The following is a 17,975-nucleotide window of genomic DNA, read 5'->3' as shown; positions in this document are numbered from 1 at the left end:
CATGTTATAGCAAGTTTCTAGAGACTAGATGATGAGTCTTTGTAAACGGGGTTTCTAAAGGATCTTTTGTGATTGCCCAAATGAATAAAAATAATTATTAATAATGATTTCATTATGAATATACTTCTGAATTGTATTTCAGTTCAACCATTGCTTTGATAAAATACATCTTTTGTGATGGGCAAATGGCTTGAGATACCTATGAGGTCCATCAATGACCATATATTCAACAAAAAAAACGGCGACAATTTGTTGTGGACAAAGGACAGCTGGCCATATAAAGGGCCCCATTACCTTCAGTATCTTAGGTAAAGGTAAAGGGACCTTCTTTTTCTTTTATTGGTATGTTCTTTTCTATTCCTTTTATTTCCATTTCCACCCTTAAATTCATGGTTTTATTTTTGGTATACATGGGTGTAAGGATTAATTCATGTTAACTTTTTTTTATTGTTTCTAAAGGTAAAGGTACCCCTGACCATTAGGTCCAGTCATGGCCCTCTGGGGTTGCGGCGCTCATCTCGCTTTACTGGCCGAGGGAGCCGGCGTACAGCTTCCGGGTCATGTGGCCATCATGACTAAGCCGCTTCTGGCGAACCAGAGCAGCACATGAAAACGCCATTTACCTTCCCGCCGGAGCGGTACCTATTTATCTACTTGCACTTTGACGTGCTTTCGAACTGCTAGGTGGGCAGGAGCAGGGACCGAGCAACGGGAGCTCACCCTGTCGCGGGGATTCGAACTGCCGACCTTCTGATTGGCAAGCTCTAGGCTCTGTGGTTTAGCCCACAGCACCACCTGTGTCCTTTACCTTAGAGCCTCATCAAACCTAAATCCAGCCCTGAGTGCGGAAGAAATTATTATTATTATTATTATTATTATTAGCTGAGGGGCGCATCAAACCCTAATCCGGCCCTGCTCAGTGCCCTCACTCTCCCAAGGAGCATTGAGGCTAGGGAAGGATCCAAACCCGGGGCTGAGTCAGCGTGAGAGGGAGAGAGAGAGTGTGTGTGGGAAAGGGGAACCAGAGGGTCATCTAGACCAACCCCCTGCAACGCGCCCAGGGCAGTCGGCCTGCGAGGTGCTAGAGGTGTTGGGGAACTTGCCAGATGAGTTTGGATTTGATATCCCGCTTTATCACTACCCTAAGGCATAGCTGTCAACTTACAGATTTGAAAATAAGGGACCAGCAGCCTTGAAATAAGGGACCTGCAGCCTCACCTGTTCCCAGCACTCCAGTCTTCCTGTCCTCCTGCAGTCTGGTCAAACTCATAATGGTAGCTTCGAGAACACTGTCCAACCAACTTTGTAACCAGAGATTCAACTGAATAGAATCTGAACCACATGCACCACAAGGCCTATGCAGCCTCAACTTAAGATGGCTCCCTGGCCTGGCTTTGCACTGCAAAGTTTGCAGCAGCACGTGCAACAAAATGGCGTCCAGCATTCAAAAAACCCCTCAGCGTGCATTAACTAGCCACACACAAGGCATGCAAGCTCCACCCCCCAGTCATTCTTAGACTTCTTATTGGGTGAGCAACACAGCCAAGCAACACAGTTGGAGCCTCCCTCCTCCCTGGCCGGCAGGGAGGGAAGGAGAGGAGCTGCTTCCTTTGAAATTTAAGGGACATCATTTAAGGGACATCCATCAATAAGGGACAGCAGAGAGACATGGCGCTGGAATAAGGGACTGTCTCTTCAAATAAGGGACACTTGACAGCTATGCCCTAAGGAGTCTCAAAGCGGCTAACATTCTCCTTTCCCTTCCTCCCCCACAACAAACACTCTGTGAGGTGAGTGGGGCTGAGAGACTTCAAAGAAATGTGACTGGCCCAAGGTCACCCAGCAGCTGCAGGTGGAGGAGCGGAGACGCGAACCCGGTTCCCCAGATTACGAGACTACCGCTCTCAACCACTACACCACACTGGCTCTCAGTGGTATGAATATATTATTATTATTATTATTATTATTATTATTATTATTAGCTGAGGGCCTCATCAAACCTAAATCCAGCCCTGGCTGGGGTGTGTGTGTGTGTGTGTCGCATCGCCGAAAGCGCCTGGCTTTCCACGACCAATCCTGGGACGTGCAGTGGGCGACAGGCGGCTGGGAACCGTAGCGCGCCAAGGAGGAAACTACAGTTCCCGGGAGTCCCGGAGACGAAGCCACGGGCTTTCCACGTGAGGATGACCCGACACGTGTACACTCACGGGTCCTCCTCCAGGGGAAAAGAAGCGACGCGCAACGCCGCCTCCTAACGGGTCGCGCCTTTTTTTCGGTTTTCAGTTTCACGGATCTGAGGTAAATTTTGGTGGGAAAAGGGAGGATTCGAACCCGCCGCTCCAGAGGGGGTCGGGAGAGATAGAGAGAGCGCGCGCTGAGGGGGAACGCGCGCTCCTGCTCTCTCCCTCCATTGAGGAACCGCTCGAAGGCGGCAAGTGGGAGCGCGTGCGCGCCGCTCCCTCCCTCCCTCCCCTCAGGCGCCGCCTGGGTCGGAATTAGGCGCGCGCGCCACCCTCCAGACGCACGGGGGACGCTCAAGGGCGGGCGCGAGGCCCGGCCTCCCTCCCTACCCGGCGCATGCGTCTCCAGTCAGTCCTCCGAAGTCGGGAATGAAACTTTTGGCGGGAAAGGCGGCAAAGCGCCGCTCCGAGGGGCGGGGGGGGGGGCGAAGTGCGGGGCTCGAGCGTGCGCCGCTCCCTCCCTTGAGGTGCCGCCGGGGGCGGTGTCAGGCGCGCGAGCGAGTGGGGGAGGGAGCGCGCGTGCGCGATCCGCCTGACGGACGGGGACGCTCAAGGGCGCATGCGCAGCGCCGCCGCGCCTCAAGTCAGCTTGCCGAAGTCGGCCCGCCCGAGAGGGAGTCCGGGAGCAGCGGAGCGCGCGCCTGCGAGTGGGGCTCGCGCCCCCCACACCGCCTCAGTGGTCCGAAAATGGCGGAGGGCAACGGCGCCGCCACGGGCCCCGCCGAGACCCTCGCCGCCTCGCCTCCGCCTCTGCCGCCCCTGAGGGGGCTCCGAGAGAAGATGGGTGAGGGGGCGCAGGGAGAGGGAGGGGAAGGGGTAGGGCAGGCTCCTCCTATTCTCACCCACTCGCAAGACACCTCGTAACCCCCCCCCCTTCCCGTGATATGCAACAAAATTCAGATACAGCTATATAATCCCTAGTGTAGAAGATAAAACCTTTGGAGCAGGCATTTTCATTAAAAAGTTTTTTATGAACCGCCCTATTGCCCCTTAAGATCATCATCATCACTTTTAATTTGTATACCGTCTTTCTGTCTTACATTACTCAAGGCGCTTTACAAGCTGAAGAAACAAAGATGACTTTTAAAGCCCTGTTTCCTGATACTTCTCCAACCTGGCTCCTCCGTTTTGTCTTGGTCCTCTCCCTCCTCAGTTGGGTCATTCTCTTCTACCCTTTTTCTGATTTCCCTCCATCCCTAGACAGATGCTCACTGGTTCTGCCTCTTTTTAGTGTGTGTGTGTGTGCGTGTGCGCGCAGTTGTGAAATTTATTGATTTAAATATCGCCTTTTTATTAGTTTTCCAGCAGCTTCAGAGTCAGTTCACAAGAAGTTAGCTGAGCAAACTGCAAGCATGTTAGTATCTAAGGCGCTACAAGATCTTTAGTTGTCATTTTAATGTACATCATGTATTATTTTTGGTTTGTGGGTGATTCTGGTACCAGTCACTGTCTACTCCTATTCCCGCCCCACCCCCCGCCAAATAGGCAGCACAATGAAACTGGCAGATCCACAGCTGAGACACTGAAATCTGCGAGCAACAATGAAATTGACAGTTTTCTCTGTCTTTAGCAGACCAGCTGATCGGTTTGCTGGAGAGAGAAAAAAGGCTTTTGGAGTTTTCCAAACAAATTACCGTATTTTTCCATGTACAAGATGCCCCCATGTCTAAGATGACCCCTGTCTTTTGAGCCCCAATTTCAGAAATAATTAATTGCAACATTCTGTGTATAAGACGACCCCCAATTTAAAACTCAATTGGTGGAGGGATATAGTCTTATGCATGGAAAAATACAGTATATCTGCTACTGAATCAAGGGTATCTTTTGTCTCAGTCTTAGCACAAAACTTACTAGTGCAGCATTTTTTCCCTTGTACCTATGATATATCGAGGCATACTGGTACCCTGGAATTTAAAAAGAAGTGGATATTTAAAACAGCTTCCTGGCCTGATCTCCTGACAGGCAAGCCCCCCTCTTCATTGATCACACAGAAAGCAAATTGTTTAGTTGTGGAGGTGGGTGGGTGGCTAGCCTCTCACAACCCCAAAATAAGGATAGGTCTATATCTCATACAGGAGGTCACATTATGAATTGTGCCATTTTGGACAGGAAGACAGCCCTTTTGTGGGCTTCCCTGCATTAAAAATTACCTGAAAATGGAAGCCTAACGTCGTTGGCAATCCCTCATAGCTGAGTCAGATTGTCTTCCATCAACACGGATTTTAGCAGTGAGCCCATAAGTGACAGTGGAGGCCAATTCCGGATCCACACGCCCTTCCACAGTGGGGTTTCTGGGCGCGAGTTGATCCCGGTGAAGGTTCTTCCTCTTCACCCGTTTCTCCCTCGCGTCCCAGGTTTGAGTGTCTTCAAAGCCTAGGACGCCTTTGGTCAAGGCTGTTCTCCAACTGGAGCTCTTGCAGGCCAGTGTTTCCCAGTTGTCGGTGTTTATACTACATTTTTAAAGTTTGCCTTGAGATCTTTCAACCTCTTTTGTGGTCCACCAGCGTTACACTTTCCATTTTTAAGTTTGAAAGAGTCGTTTCTTTGGAAGGCAACATGACCGGTTCAAAGCTTCGACACTGACAGTCTTTGCTTATTTCAGTACGCTGGCATTAGTTATAGCAGGCATGTCCAAAGTCCTAAAAAAAGCTCAACAGCTTTGGTTGGCCCTTTGGTTGGCCCTCACAGTCCTTCACTTCATCAAATCTGGCCATCTTTGAAAAAGGTTTGGACACCACTGAGTTATAGTGGGCATAGGAACTGCCTTATCCTGAGTCAGACCTATTGGTCTATCCAATGCAGTATTGCCGATGAAAATCTCCAGGGTTTCAGGCAGCCCTGTGTGGAGATATTGGATGTTTGAGCCTGGGACTTTCTGCAGCCTTTCCGTATTAGTGATGGCATATTTGTTAACTATCTGAACCTTACAGACTTGGCAGTGCTGTAGAGTCGAGCGAAGTGGTACCACGAACATGAATGCATGGGCAGAGGAAGAATGCAAATTCTCTTATGAAGGAAGAAGCTCGGGGGTCTAAATACAATAGCAATGTTTTTTCCACTTGCATGATAGAGACATCATTGTGTCTTTCGGAGACGCAAGTTATTTCAAAGTTGGACTGGGAATCCGTTGTGATTTGCAGCGCTAGGATCTATTGTCTTGGGAAGTTTCGAACAGATGTTTTCATGCATTTTTAATCTTACTAAAATTAAAACCGTTTGAGATGGGGGGAGGAATTAAGGGGGTGTCTTTCAACTGTAAGGGATGGGAGTACACCAAGTTTTGTTCAAATCTGATATGGCAGGTGATGAAATCTTTGGGGTTTTTTTGCGTCAATTTGATGTGGAATGATCCTACTTGGAATTTAGGTTGGCAAGTCTGAAATTATAAAGATTTTCTCTACTCCACATGTTATACTAAAATGGAACTGTTCTACTGTCACACCTTCTGAATGATACAGCCTCAGACTTCTTACATATGAACTGACATTTTACCAGTAATTTCAAATACAGTCAGAACCGAGACCCAAAAACTAGACCTGAAACAGGACATCTGTTAATGGATCTCCCAGGGTCTTTTTCTTTTATTCCAAGAAGCTGGGGGAGTCCCCCATTTGGACTTCAGTCATGACACTAGGAGAGAGTCCAAATGTTTAGGGAAGCTTTTAATATTTATTATTATTATTAATATTATTGTATTTTAATCTTTTGTTGGAAGCCGCCCAGAGCGGCTGGAGAACCCCAGCCAGATGGGTGGGGTATAAATAACAACTTCCTCCTCTTCTTCCTCTTCTTCTTCTTCTTCTTCTTCTTCTTCTTAATTAGGGTGTATTAATGGGGTGTATTGATAATGCCTGTGAACTAGACAAACAATACATACAGGGGGAAAAGTTCCCACTGAGAGGGAAGGCAATTTCCTCACATAAAGGGGCGGGGAAGAGGGGAAGAGGAAACTAGTCTACTTCCCTTCGTTGAGAGCAAGCAAGGAAAAACAAAGAAACATGAAAAAGGAAGCATAATTTCTCAATGCAGTGAGGTGGGGGAGCATGAAAACAGGAAGAGATCAACATCTGTTTTAGTATACTAGTCTTTATGCAGGGCACAGAGAATATTAGATCTATATTTGGCCTCTGTGTTCTTGAATTAATTTCCATTAATTTTAATGTCAGTCTGTGAATATGCTGTCTTCTTACTCCAGGTCAGTGAGACAAATTGAGTGTCGAGAGGGTCTGATTTCTTACCAGTGATGTTTTAATGTATTTTTAATCTCTTGTTGGAAGCCGCCTCTTGTTGGAAGCCGCCTAGAGTGGCTGGGGAAACCCAGCCAGATGGGCAGGGTAGAAATTATTATTATTATTATTATTATTATTATTTATTACAGTGGTGCCCCGCAAGACGGAAAACCCGCAAGACGAAAGGGTTTTCCGTTTGCAGAGGCGCTTCGCAAGACGAATTTCCCTATGGGCTTGCTTTGCAAGACGAAAATTGACGAAATTTTTTGAGGTTTTTTTCCCACTCTAAAACCCCTTTTTCTGAAGCGCTAAGCTGCTAAAAGCATTTTAGCAGCAAAACTGCTAATCCCTTAAGCCTTAAAAAGCTGTTTTTAGCCCTTAAACTGCCAATAGCGCTAATAGCGCTACTCCGCTAATGGGCTTGCTTCGCAAGACGAAAAAACCGCAAGACGAAAAGACTCGCGGAATGGATTCTTTTCGTCTTGCGAGGCACCACTGTATTATTAGTATTATTATTATTATTATTATTATTAACTACGTTCCCCTTGAAGCAAGTGTTGTGACAATGGCATTTGTTCAAGGGGAGAGGGATGCAGCCAGGATAATGCCATGCGCTGCACTTAGATAATGATGAGTTAAGATCCTTATGCTGGGGGAGGAATTAGTTCAGAGGGGTCTTTTTTATCATTGTGTTGTCAATTTAAAGCCTGTTGCAGTTATTTGGTATCTTGCACAAGGAGATCGGCAGTTCGGCGCTTGTTATTCTATAAAGCATGATGTAAATATCCATAGCAGGGTGGATTTGATTTCAATCACGAGTCTGTAAGACTTGATTTAAATCATTTTTTATTAAAGTACTTGGAGGTGATTGTTTTTGGTGCAGCCTAGGGAGGATTATTGCCATGACAGAACAGTTGTCATGGAGAGGGGAAATGCTTTTCCTTCTTCCTCCCTTCCATAGTGCTGAGTTCGAGTGAGGACTGAAATCGGGGACAAGGAAGCCAGCCGCCTTGTTTTGCTTGCAGAATCCTTAGTGTCAATTGTAGAAATGTAATTTCTTTTGATCAGCTGCTGAAGAAGCATCTTTCCCTATGAAATCAGGAGATGATGATGATGATGATGATTATCATCATTTATTATTTCTACCCTGCCCATCTGGCTGGGTTTCCCCAGCCACTTTGGGCAGCTTCCAGCAAAAGATTAAAAATGCATTAAAACACCAGTCATTAAAAACTTCCCGAAAGAGGGCTGTTTAAAGATGTAGCATTGTGCCTGAACTTTGACATTCCTGATTTGCTGTGTTGTGTATGTTTTGCATTCCCAGCATCTATTCCTTTGTGTTGATTGTAGAAACCAACTGCATTTTCCCACGCGTAAGACTCTTATTTCGCCCCCAATTTTTGAAGTTTAAAATTGGGGGTTGTCTTAGACTCGGAATGTTGCCATTCTTGATTTCTTCAATTGGGGCTCAAAACACAGGGGTCATCTTAGACATGGGGGTGTCTTAGACACGGAAAAATACGGTAATTTCTTTTGATCAGCTGCTGAATAAACATTCAGGTAGGTAACCGTGTTGATCTGACGCAGTCGAAATAAATTAAAAAATTGTCCAGTTGCGCCTTAGAGACCAACTCAGCTTGTTTTTAGTAGAAGCTTTCCAAGTGGGTTTGAACCTCAATGCTTAAAAACCCTGTTGCTCCCATATTTGTATTGTTTATTGTTATATTTGATTGTTAATCCAAACTTAATTCTATTGTGCTTTATGCTCTTTTAGTATGGTATGTAAAACTGGTCTGGACCCTGATATACAGTGGTACCTCGGGTTAGATACTTAATTTGTTCCAGAGGTCCATTCTTAACCTGAAACTGTTCTTTTTTTTTTTTTTTTTAATTGATATTTATTAAGTTTTCATAGTATAATATAAGCCAAACATAACACAGAAACAACAAGACAACAACAACAAAGATACAATAAAGAAAAAAAAAGGAAAAAAACACCTTAACACATAACAAAAAACTAACATATAATATAACAACGGTTAAAAACAACTTCACTTTTCAAAATAGATCTTGCATTAGCTTTTTCCTGGACTTCCCCGTACCTCCCTCCTTTGTATTCCATTTCCATTGTTCGATCAGCAAATCCTTTCCCTCTTTTACTTTCATCTCCCTTCTTATCTTAATATTTTGGCTTTACCCTTCCCTCTCTTTTACACTATTTTTCCCATTTACTTCTTCGTTTTTTACAGAAAGCCCCTTAATCAAAATCCAACATCGTTCTAACATTCATTAATTTTACAATATTTCTGTAAATAATCCTTAAATTTCTTCCAATCTTCTTCCACCTGATCTTCTCCCTGGTCTCGAATTCTGCCGGTCATTTCTGCCAGTTCCATGTAGTCTATCACCTTCATCTGCCATTCTTCCACGGTGGGTAGTTCTTGGGTCTTCCAATACTGCGCAATCAGCATTCTTGCTGCTGTTGTGGCATACATAAAAAAGGTTCTGTCCTTTCTTGGCACCAATTGGCCGACCATGCCCAGGAGAAAGGCCTCCGGTTTCTTGAGGAAAGTATATTTAAATACTTTTTTCATTTCATTATAGATCATTTCCCAAAAGGCCTTAATCCTTGGGCACGTCCACCAAAGGTGAAAGAATGTACCTTCTGTTTCTTTACATTTCCAACATTTATTATCAGGCAACTTATAAATTTTTGCTAGCTTGACTGGTGTCATGTACCACCTGTATATCATTTTCATAATATTCTCTCTTAAGGCACTACATGCCGTGAATTTCATACCGGTGGTCCATAACTGTTCCCAGTCAGCCATCATTATATTATGTCCAACATCCTGTGCCCATTTGATCATAGCAGATTTTACTGTTTCGTCCTGCGTATTCCATTTCAACAGCAAGTTATACATTCTTGACAAAGTCTTAGTTTTGGACTCTAACAGTTCTATTTCCAATTTTGATTTTTCCACCTGGAAGCCCACTTTCCTATCTAGTTTATATGCCTCCATTATTTGGTGATAGTGAAGCCAGTCACGCACTTTATTTTTTAGCTTCTCAAAACTCTGTATTTTCCATTTTTCTCCATCTTGTTCTAAAATCTCCCAATATTTCGGCCATTTGTCCTCCATATTAAGCTTTTTAAGGGCCTTCGCTTCCATTGGTGACAACCACCTTGGAGTTTTGCTCTCAAGTAGATCTTTATACCTTATCCAGACGTTAAACAATGCTTTCCTTACAATGTGGATCTTAAACATTCTATGCACTTTAACCTTCTCATACCATAGATATGCATGCCAGCCAAAAGCATTATTAAACCCTTCTAAGTCCAAAATATCAGTATTTTCCAGAAGTAGCCATTCTTTCAGCCAGCAAAAAGCTGCTGATTCATAGTAAATTTTCAGGTCTGGCAGGGCAAAGCCTCCTCTTTCTTTTGCATCTGTTAATATTTTAAATTTTATTCTTGGCTTTTTGCCCTGCCAGACAAATCTGGAGATATCTTTCTGCCACTTCTCTGAAACTGTTCTTAACCTGAAGCACCACTTTAGCTAATGGGCCTCCTACTGCTGCTGCGCCACTGGAGCATGATTTCTGTTCTCATCCTGAAGCAAAGTTCTTAACCTGAAGCACTATTTCTGGGTTAGCAGAGTCTGTAACCTGAAGCGTATGTAACCTGAAGCGTATGTAACCCAAGGTACCACTGTATAGTGGGAGGGTGGGTTGGGGATTTTCTCCGAAGGGTAGTAGGATTCAGTGGGTATGGTCAACCTGCTAGCAACTGTTAACAACTGAAAAAGCAAGGGATGGTATGCAGATGACCCAAAATAGCTTTAGCATGTATAAAGACACAGGAATCAAATATCTCTATTCAGACCAGGTCTCTCCATAGTTTTCAGTTGAGTAATAAGTTGCAATTCAGCAACTTCTCTTTCAAGTCTATTTCTGAAATTCTTTTGTCATAGAATCATAGAGTTGGAAGAGACCACAAGGGCCATCGAGTCCAACCCCCTGCCAAGCAGGAAACACCATTGGAGCACTCCTGACATATGGTTGTCAAGCCTCTGCTTAAAGACCTCCAAAGAAGGAGACTCCACCACACTCCCTGGCAGCAAATTCCACTGTCGAACAGCTCTTACTGTCAGGAAGTTCTTCCTAATGTTTAGGTGGAATCTTCTTTCTTGTAGTTTGGATCCATTGCTACATGTCCGCTCCTCTGGAGCAGCAGAAAACAACCTTTCTCCCTCCTCTATATGACATCCTTTTATATATTTGAACATGGCTATCGTATCGCCCCTTAACCTCCTCTTCTCCAGGCTAAACATGCCCAGCTCCCAGCATGGAAAACACAAATAGGCAAACTATCCCCAACCCCATCCCCACTAATCCCCCTGGCGTACCACCCATTATTCCATCATGCAGCACAAAATCTCCAGATAAAAACCTGGCAAACCAAAGGCTTATATCGCCTAATAGACTTTTATAAAAATAACAAACCTTTGTCAACACAAGAAATACAAGACAAACTAGAAGACACCCAAATGCCCTGGTTAACACAACACCAACTACATGCCCTCTTAAACAACCCAACAGTAAAATCAGCAGCAACTAGGCCCCTGACAACCTTCGAAAACCTCCTCCTGACAACAAAGGGAAACGGTAAAGGGATGGTATCCGCAATATACAAAATACTACTCCAAAATCCTGCAAATCCCCTATACGCAATCAAAAAACAATGGGAGAATGACAGGCTATGAGATTAACCCCACTCAATGGACCAGAATGTGGTCTAAACCCCCCTTTAAATCCATATCAACGAAAAGAAAAGAACTCACTCTGAAACTCACCTACAGGTGGTACCTAACACCAAGGAAACTAGCGCTAATACAACCAGGAACCTCACCAAAATGCTGGAGAGGGTGCACCTCCACAGGCACATATCTCCACATGTGGTGGCAGTGTCCCAAAATCCAACTATTCTGGACAACAGCCATACAAGAAATATGTAAAATAACTAAGCAAGTAATAGACATCACCCCAGAATTGGCCCTACTAAACATCTTCCAAGACAACAATGCCCATTTATACCACAAAGAACTCATAACCCACCTACTCTCAGCAGCCAGAAGCAACATAGCCAGACACTGGAGAGACCTGTCAGGAGTAAGTATGGACCAATGGTACCAAATAGTATGGGAAACAGCCCTACTAGAAAAATTAACTAATAAACTGAAACTGACACGGGGACAAACAGAAGAAGACGCCTTCACCCTGGTATGGCTCCCCTTTATCACATACACAGCCCAACAGGACAATGACAATAATCCACCAACAGCATACAAATCAATATGGCTAACCTGATCCAAAACACCCACCCACCTCACTCACACACGAAAACAAAGATCACCACAGCCAATCACAAGCAAACAATCACACCCTAGCCTAGGCCAACCCCAAATTCTCTCACCACCAAAGGAACACAAGCGAACAACACAAACAACGCTGACCCCAAACTCTACATACATTAAACATAATAGAAACACCGCCACCCGACCCCAACCCCATCCATCTTCCCTCTCTCCACCCCCCTTTCTCCCCCCCCTTTTCTTCTCCCCCTAATGCCTCAACAAATGAAATGGATTTGTAAAAATGTTACATGGAAAAAACAACAACGAGGCATTACACTTACTTCTGTAAAACAAGAAAATCCTTAATAAAATATCAAGATAAAAAAAAAAACATGCCCAGCTCCCTTAGCCGTTCCTCATAAGGCATCGTTTCCAGGCCTTTGACCATTTTGGTTGTCCTCCTCTGGACACGTTCCAGTTTGTCAGTGTCCTTCTTGATCTGTGGTGCCCAGAACTGGACACAGTACTCCAGGTGAGGTCTGACCAGAGCAGAATACAGTGGCACTATTACTTCCCTTGATCTAGATGCTATACTATTGATGCAGCCCAGAATTGCATTGGCTTTTTTAGCTGCCGCGTCACACTGTTGGCTCATGTCAAGTTTGTGGTCAACCAAGACTCCTAGATCCTTTTCGCATGTAGTGCTCTCAAGCCAGGTGTCACCCATCTTGTATTTGTACCTCTCATTTTTTTTGCCCAAGTGCAATACTTTACATTTCTCCCTGTTAAAATTCATCTTGTTTGTTTTGGCCCAGTTCTCTAATCTGTCAAGGACGTTTTGAAGTGTGATCCTGTCCTCTGGGGTGTTAACCACCCTTCCCAGTTTGGTGTCATCTGCAAATTTGATCAGGATGCCCTTGAGTCCATCATCCAAGTCGTTGATAAAGATGTTGAATAAGACCGGGCATAAGACAGCTGCTTGGAGATTCTGCGTTGAATGTCCTGGGAGATGGAAGTGTTCTCCTACTGCAGTGATTGGGCAAACTCGGCCCCCCAGCTGTTTGGGGACTACAATTCCCATCATCCCTAGCTCACAGGACCAGGGGTCAGGGATAATGGGAATTGTAGTCCCCAAACAGCTGGAAGGGCAAGTTGGGCCACCACTGCTCTAGATCAGGCTTGGCCCAACTTGGCCCTCCAGCTGTTTGGGCACTACAACTCCCATCATAACTAGCTCACAGGACTGGCGGTCAGGGAGGATGGGAGTTTTAGTCCCCAAACAGCTGGAGGGCCAACTGGCTTCTCTGCCGTGTGATTCCTGATTTCAGATTGATGCCCATTTATCCTTTGGCATAGAGTCTGGCCTGTTTGCCCAATATAGGGAGCCGAAGGACACTGCTGGCATTTGATGGCATACACAGTGTTAGAAAATGAGCAATGAAATAGGCCTGAGATGGGATCATGTTCTGATACCCATGTCTGCTGTTAAGTCTGCTTTCTGTATTATTGTGGGTGAGGAGTTTTAGAACTATGAGCTTTTGATTTTTAGAGACATCTCTGCACAAGGAGTAGGTTTTAATACTGTCATACCAGCAAGTTTCTCCCCTCCTTTTTTTATTTAGCCCAAAAAACATTACATATATAATATGTATATATTACATATCCCACAAAAGAAGGAAAGATAGAAAAAAAGAAAAATGAAAGAAAAAGAAACTAGAAATGAAATGGTATCCAATAAACTTCTTTGTAAGGAATACAAGCCATCCTTTCTCCTATTAGTTATTTCTTACAGGTTTTTATAATTATAACATTTCCTCTTATGACTTCAGGCTTGACTCCCTAATTCGTATCTTGACTTCCTTCCCCACCCACCAGCGGTTCCTAATAAATCATATTTTGTTTGTCTGTTTTCTCTTAGTAAGTCTATGGATCGCCTGTGGTATTTTAGGCTACGCCAAGCCAAGAGAAGTACTGAGAACCACCTTTTTTCATGTAGTTTATAAAAACAACCCATTCTCTCTTTATTCTCACATTTGAGTGATTTCTTATTGATTCTGTAAGTTGAGCTAGTTCTAGATACTCACTAAGTTTTAAGAGCCATTCTTCTTTTGTCGGCAATATGTTGTTTTTCCAGGGTTTTGTAATCATGATCCTGGCGGCCCCAGTCGCATATAGAAAGACTCTTTTTATTGTCCTTTGGAATGTCCATTGTGAAAATTCCTCATAAAAATAATTCTGGTTTTTTTGACATGATATACGAAGAAATTTAAAAAAATGATGAGACATACCAGCAAGTCTGGCATGAAGCCTGCCGCCGGAAATACATTGTGGATTTTTGCTGTAATAACTGTGATTGTGATCTGTTTTACAGTCGCTGCAGCCCAGGTGTTAGCAGAAGAAAGAAGAAGCCAAAGTAGTGCTAGTCCTGTTCCACTCCAATCTCCAGCTGGTATGAAATCTTCAGCCAGGCCAGGTAAAATTCTTGCTTTAATAATAATAATAAAAATCCATTCCTGTGGCTACCTTGATTGTGGCTCTTCGCATCCTTCCGCTTTTTAGTTCATGAATCTGTGCTGCTACTTTTTAAGTTGCATATTCTCCTTCTCAATAGAGTCCCATTTTGACATTTTTCAAAAGCTCAGTAGGAATTGGTCTACTTGGGCCAGTGAAGATGCTGTTTTTGTTTTGCAAAGCAGGAAATGACCACATGGTTAAGCAACCTAAGGCCTGGGGGCCGGATCCAGCCCAGTGGCCTTCTAAATCCAGCCCACAGATGGTCCAGGAATCAGCGTGTTTTTACATGAGTAGAATGTGTGCTTTTATTTAAAATGCACCTCTGGGTTATTGGTGGGGCCTGCCTGGTGTTTTGACATGAGTAGAATGTGTGCTTTGATTTAAAATGCATCTCTTTTTTGTGGGGCATAGGAATTCGTTCAATTTTTTCCTCCAAAATCTAGTCCGGCCCCCACAAGGTCTGAGAGACAGTGAACCGGCCCCCTGCTGAAAAGGTTTGCTGACCCCTGCATTTACTTTTCTCTTAAAATAATCTTTATTATACATCAGTTTACATAGTGCTTAACAAACATGATACAATACATTACATACATTACATATAATACATGCCCAACACACCTACAAATCCTACGTGAACACCACAAATATTCGACTTCCAACGCTTCTCTTTATACTTTGTTGCCAGTCTTACCTCTACCAGGCATGGCCCAATTTGCCCCTCCAGCTGTTTGGGGACATCATCCCTAGCTAACAGGACCAGTGCTCAGGGATAATGGGAATTGTAGTCCCCAAACAGCTGGAGGGCCACATTTGGCCATGCCTGAGTTAATATTTTGACCCAGCTCCACTGAAAAGCATTGGGTGTTCAGTAGGACGGTTCATTAAAAAACTCTATTTTGAAAATGCCTGCTCCAAAGGTCTTATCTTACTACACTAGGAATTATATGGCTATATCTGACACGGGTGGCGCTGTGGATAAAACCTCAGTGCCTAGGACTTGCTGATCGTAAGATCGGCGGTTCGAATCCCTGCGGCGGGGTGAGCTCCTGCTGTTCGGTCCCAGCTCCTGCCCACCTAGCAGTTCGAAAGCACCCCTAAGTGCAAGTACATAAATAGGGACCGCTTTATAGCGGGAAGGTAAAGGGCGTTTCTGTGTGCTGCGCTGGTGCTGGCTTGCCAGATGCAGCTTAGTCACGCTGGCCACGTGACCCGGAAGTGTCTTCGGACAGCGCTGGGTCACGGCTTCTTGAGCGAGATGAGCGTGCAACCCTAGAGTCAGACACGACTGGCCCGTATGGGCAGGAGTACCTTTATCTGAAATTTCATACATATCAGTTAGTATCTTGACCCTCCTCCATGAAAATAGCTGTTTACTTGGCCATTTTCCTATGTCGTGAAAGCTGAAATGTCAATTAAGCGGAGTAGGGTCAAGATATTAACTGATACATTTTGTATATTTCAAATATACACCTGGACTTGTTTTGATTAATTTCTACAGGAGACTTTGTGGTTTTTTAAGTCATAATTAGGAAAAATTGTAATAATCGCATATAAAAGAAACAGTATACAAGAAGTAAATAGGATAAAGGAAGTCTTTTATTTTTATGTTATGTTTTCTTTGTGTAAGGGGATAGAAGTTTAATTTTGATAATTAAATTGTCAACGGTGGTGGGTTTGTATGTACAAGTTTTAGTAGGCTATGTTGTAAATAAAGTATTTAATTTTTTTTTTTAAGTTATTAACGATATGCACGAAATTTCAGATATAGCTGTATAACCCTTAGTGTAGTAAGATAAGACATTTGGAGCAGGCATCTTCAAAAAATAGCTTTTTATGAACCACCCTAATTCTGATGTTAACCAGCATCCCTGCACGTCAGGCTGGAGTTGCACTCCTGGGAAAAGAAAATTGCGCCCATTGGTCACTTGTTCCTCCAGCAATCTCAGCTCTGTAACCAGTTCAACTTTGCCATCCTTTCCAGTGATCGATGGTTCCACTTTGAGAACAGAAGAGAGGCAAAGGCTGGCCAGGGAACGGAGAGAGGAGCGCGAGAAGCAGCAAGGTAGGCATATATTTAAAAGTATGGATAAAAAATGCAGCCTGTTGCATTTGTGTGACAGACAGGGTGGATCTGATTTCAATCAAATCAATTTAAATCACTAGTCAGTCAGACCTGATTTAAATCACTAGTTAGGAAGACTTGATTCAAATCAATTTATTTTACAGAAAGGTTCAGCCTTGCTGGCATCCTCTTAATCTGGACACGCAGAGGAAGGTTTCATTTTTGGAATAATAAATTTTCAGAGTGGTTTTGACAGTTCTATCAAACATGACTGATTTGGTTCTAATCTTAGAAATCCATTGACAGATAACGATGAAATGATGGTGAAGTTTAATAAATTAACTGCTTCTATTTGGACAACTATTCTGCTATACTCTATTGGAAGGAGAAAAAGATGCATTCCCTTCATAACCATTTAAACAATTTATTTACCTAAAACAATAGCATCATGGCATCTATGTTTGTTAACTGATGTGTTTAAACAATTTTTTTTTAAAAGTCTTAGTTTTAGCACACATAAAAACTTAAAAGAAATCCTTATTTCCTGATGAATAATTGCCTTTGGACTAGAATGTCACTTAAATAGAAAATCTTTAGAAAGATTTTTCCTCCAAAAGCATTTTATTTTAAAAATCTGATTTACATTTTTTAAAAAATCTGATTTACATGTTTAAAAAATCTGATTTAAATCAAAAAATCCGATTTAAATTTTAAAAAATTGATAATCTGATTTTTTAAATTTTTATTTTTTTTAAATCATTGTTTTTTATCCACCCTGGTTGAAATTTGCAGCTGCCAAAGAAACTCAGATATTGGAAAAGGAGAAGAAGGCCAAGCTCCAGTATGAGAAGCAAATGGAGGAGAGGCAGAGACGACTGAAGGAACAGAAGTTGAAAGAGCAACAAAGGAGAGTAGCAGTAGAGGAAAAGCGGAAACAGAAGCTGGAGGAGGACAAGGTATTGTAGAGCTGGCCAAACTTGGCCCTCCAGTTGTAGTCTCAAAACAGCTGGAGGGCCAAGTTGGGCCATGCCTGCATTAGAGAGACACTATGATAGTGGCACTAGTTATAGCTGTCTTAATCGTCTTTTAGAGTATAAGGCAGGGATGTCCAACCAGCTGCCCGCAATTTATTGCAATTTCTCACACTATCCGTTTTATTTTTGTTTTAATTTTTAAAAATCTTTATTAAACATTCAAACATTACATACATAAAAATAAACAATGTAAACTGTATACAAACTCCATGTACAAACTCCATATACAAACTTTGCTAAGAAAGGAAAAAAAGGAAAAAATAGAATAAGAATAGTAATAATAATAATATATCATTTCTCCCCCACCCATCTGGCTGGGTTTTCCCAGATACTCTGGGCGGCTCCCAACAGTATTATTATTATTATTATTATTTAAAATTTATACCCCGCCCATCTGGCTGGGTTTCCCCAACCACTCTGGGCGACTTCCAACAGAATATTAAAATACGGATCAAGGATGAAATCAGTAAAACAGACTTCTGCTTATTCTCATTATACCATATTTCAATTTGTAATTTTACACACAGTGTCTTTTTGCG

At 43.2% G+C, this 17,975-nt stretch overlaps 1 protein-coding gene across 2 annotated transcripts; it reads left to right on the top strand.

Moving 5' to 3' along the window:
* Positions 1-2,664: 2,664 nt before the first annotated feature.
* LOC310669990 (MAP7 domain-containing protein 3-like) lies at positions 2,665-17,553 on the top strand. Of its 2 annotated transcripts, none has more exons than XM_083458567.1 (4): positions 2,665-3,024; positions 14,198-14,299; positions 16,322-16,402; positions 17,195-17,540. In XM_083458567.1, the coding sequence occupies exons 1-4, from the start codon at positions 2,928-2,930 to the stop codon at positions 17,365-17,367; spliced, it is 453 nt and encodes a 150-aa protein (XP_083314693.1). In that variant the 5' UTR covers positions 2,665-2,927; the 3' UTR covers positions 17,368-17,540. The 2 variants fall into 2 exon arrangements, with proteins under 2 accessions (XP_083314693.1, XP_083314694.1); XM_083458568.1 differs by lacking the exon at positions 2,665-3,024 and adding an exon at positions 13,493-13,572 and having other exon boundaries at positions 17,195-17,553.
* The last annotated feature ends 422 nt before the right edge of the window (positions 17,554-17,975 follow it).

This window comes from Podarcis tiliguerta (assembly GCF_965153285.1).
Source record: "Podarcis tiliguerta genome assembly, contig: HAP1_SCAFFOLD_261, whole genome shotgun sequence".
Lineage (NCBI taxonomy): Eukaryota > Metazoa > Chordata > Lepidosauria > Squamata > Lacertidae > Podarcis > Podarcis tiliguerta.
The sequence above is the reverse complement of the archived record's forward strand: the minus strand, read 5'-3'. Positions and strand labels throughout refer to the sequence as shown.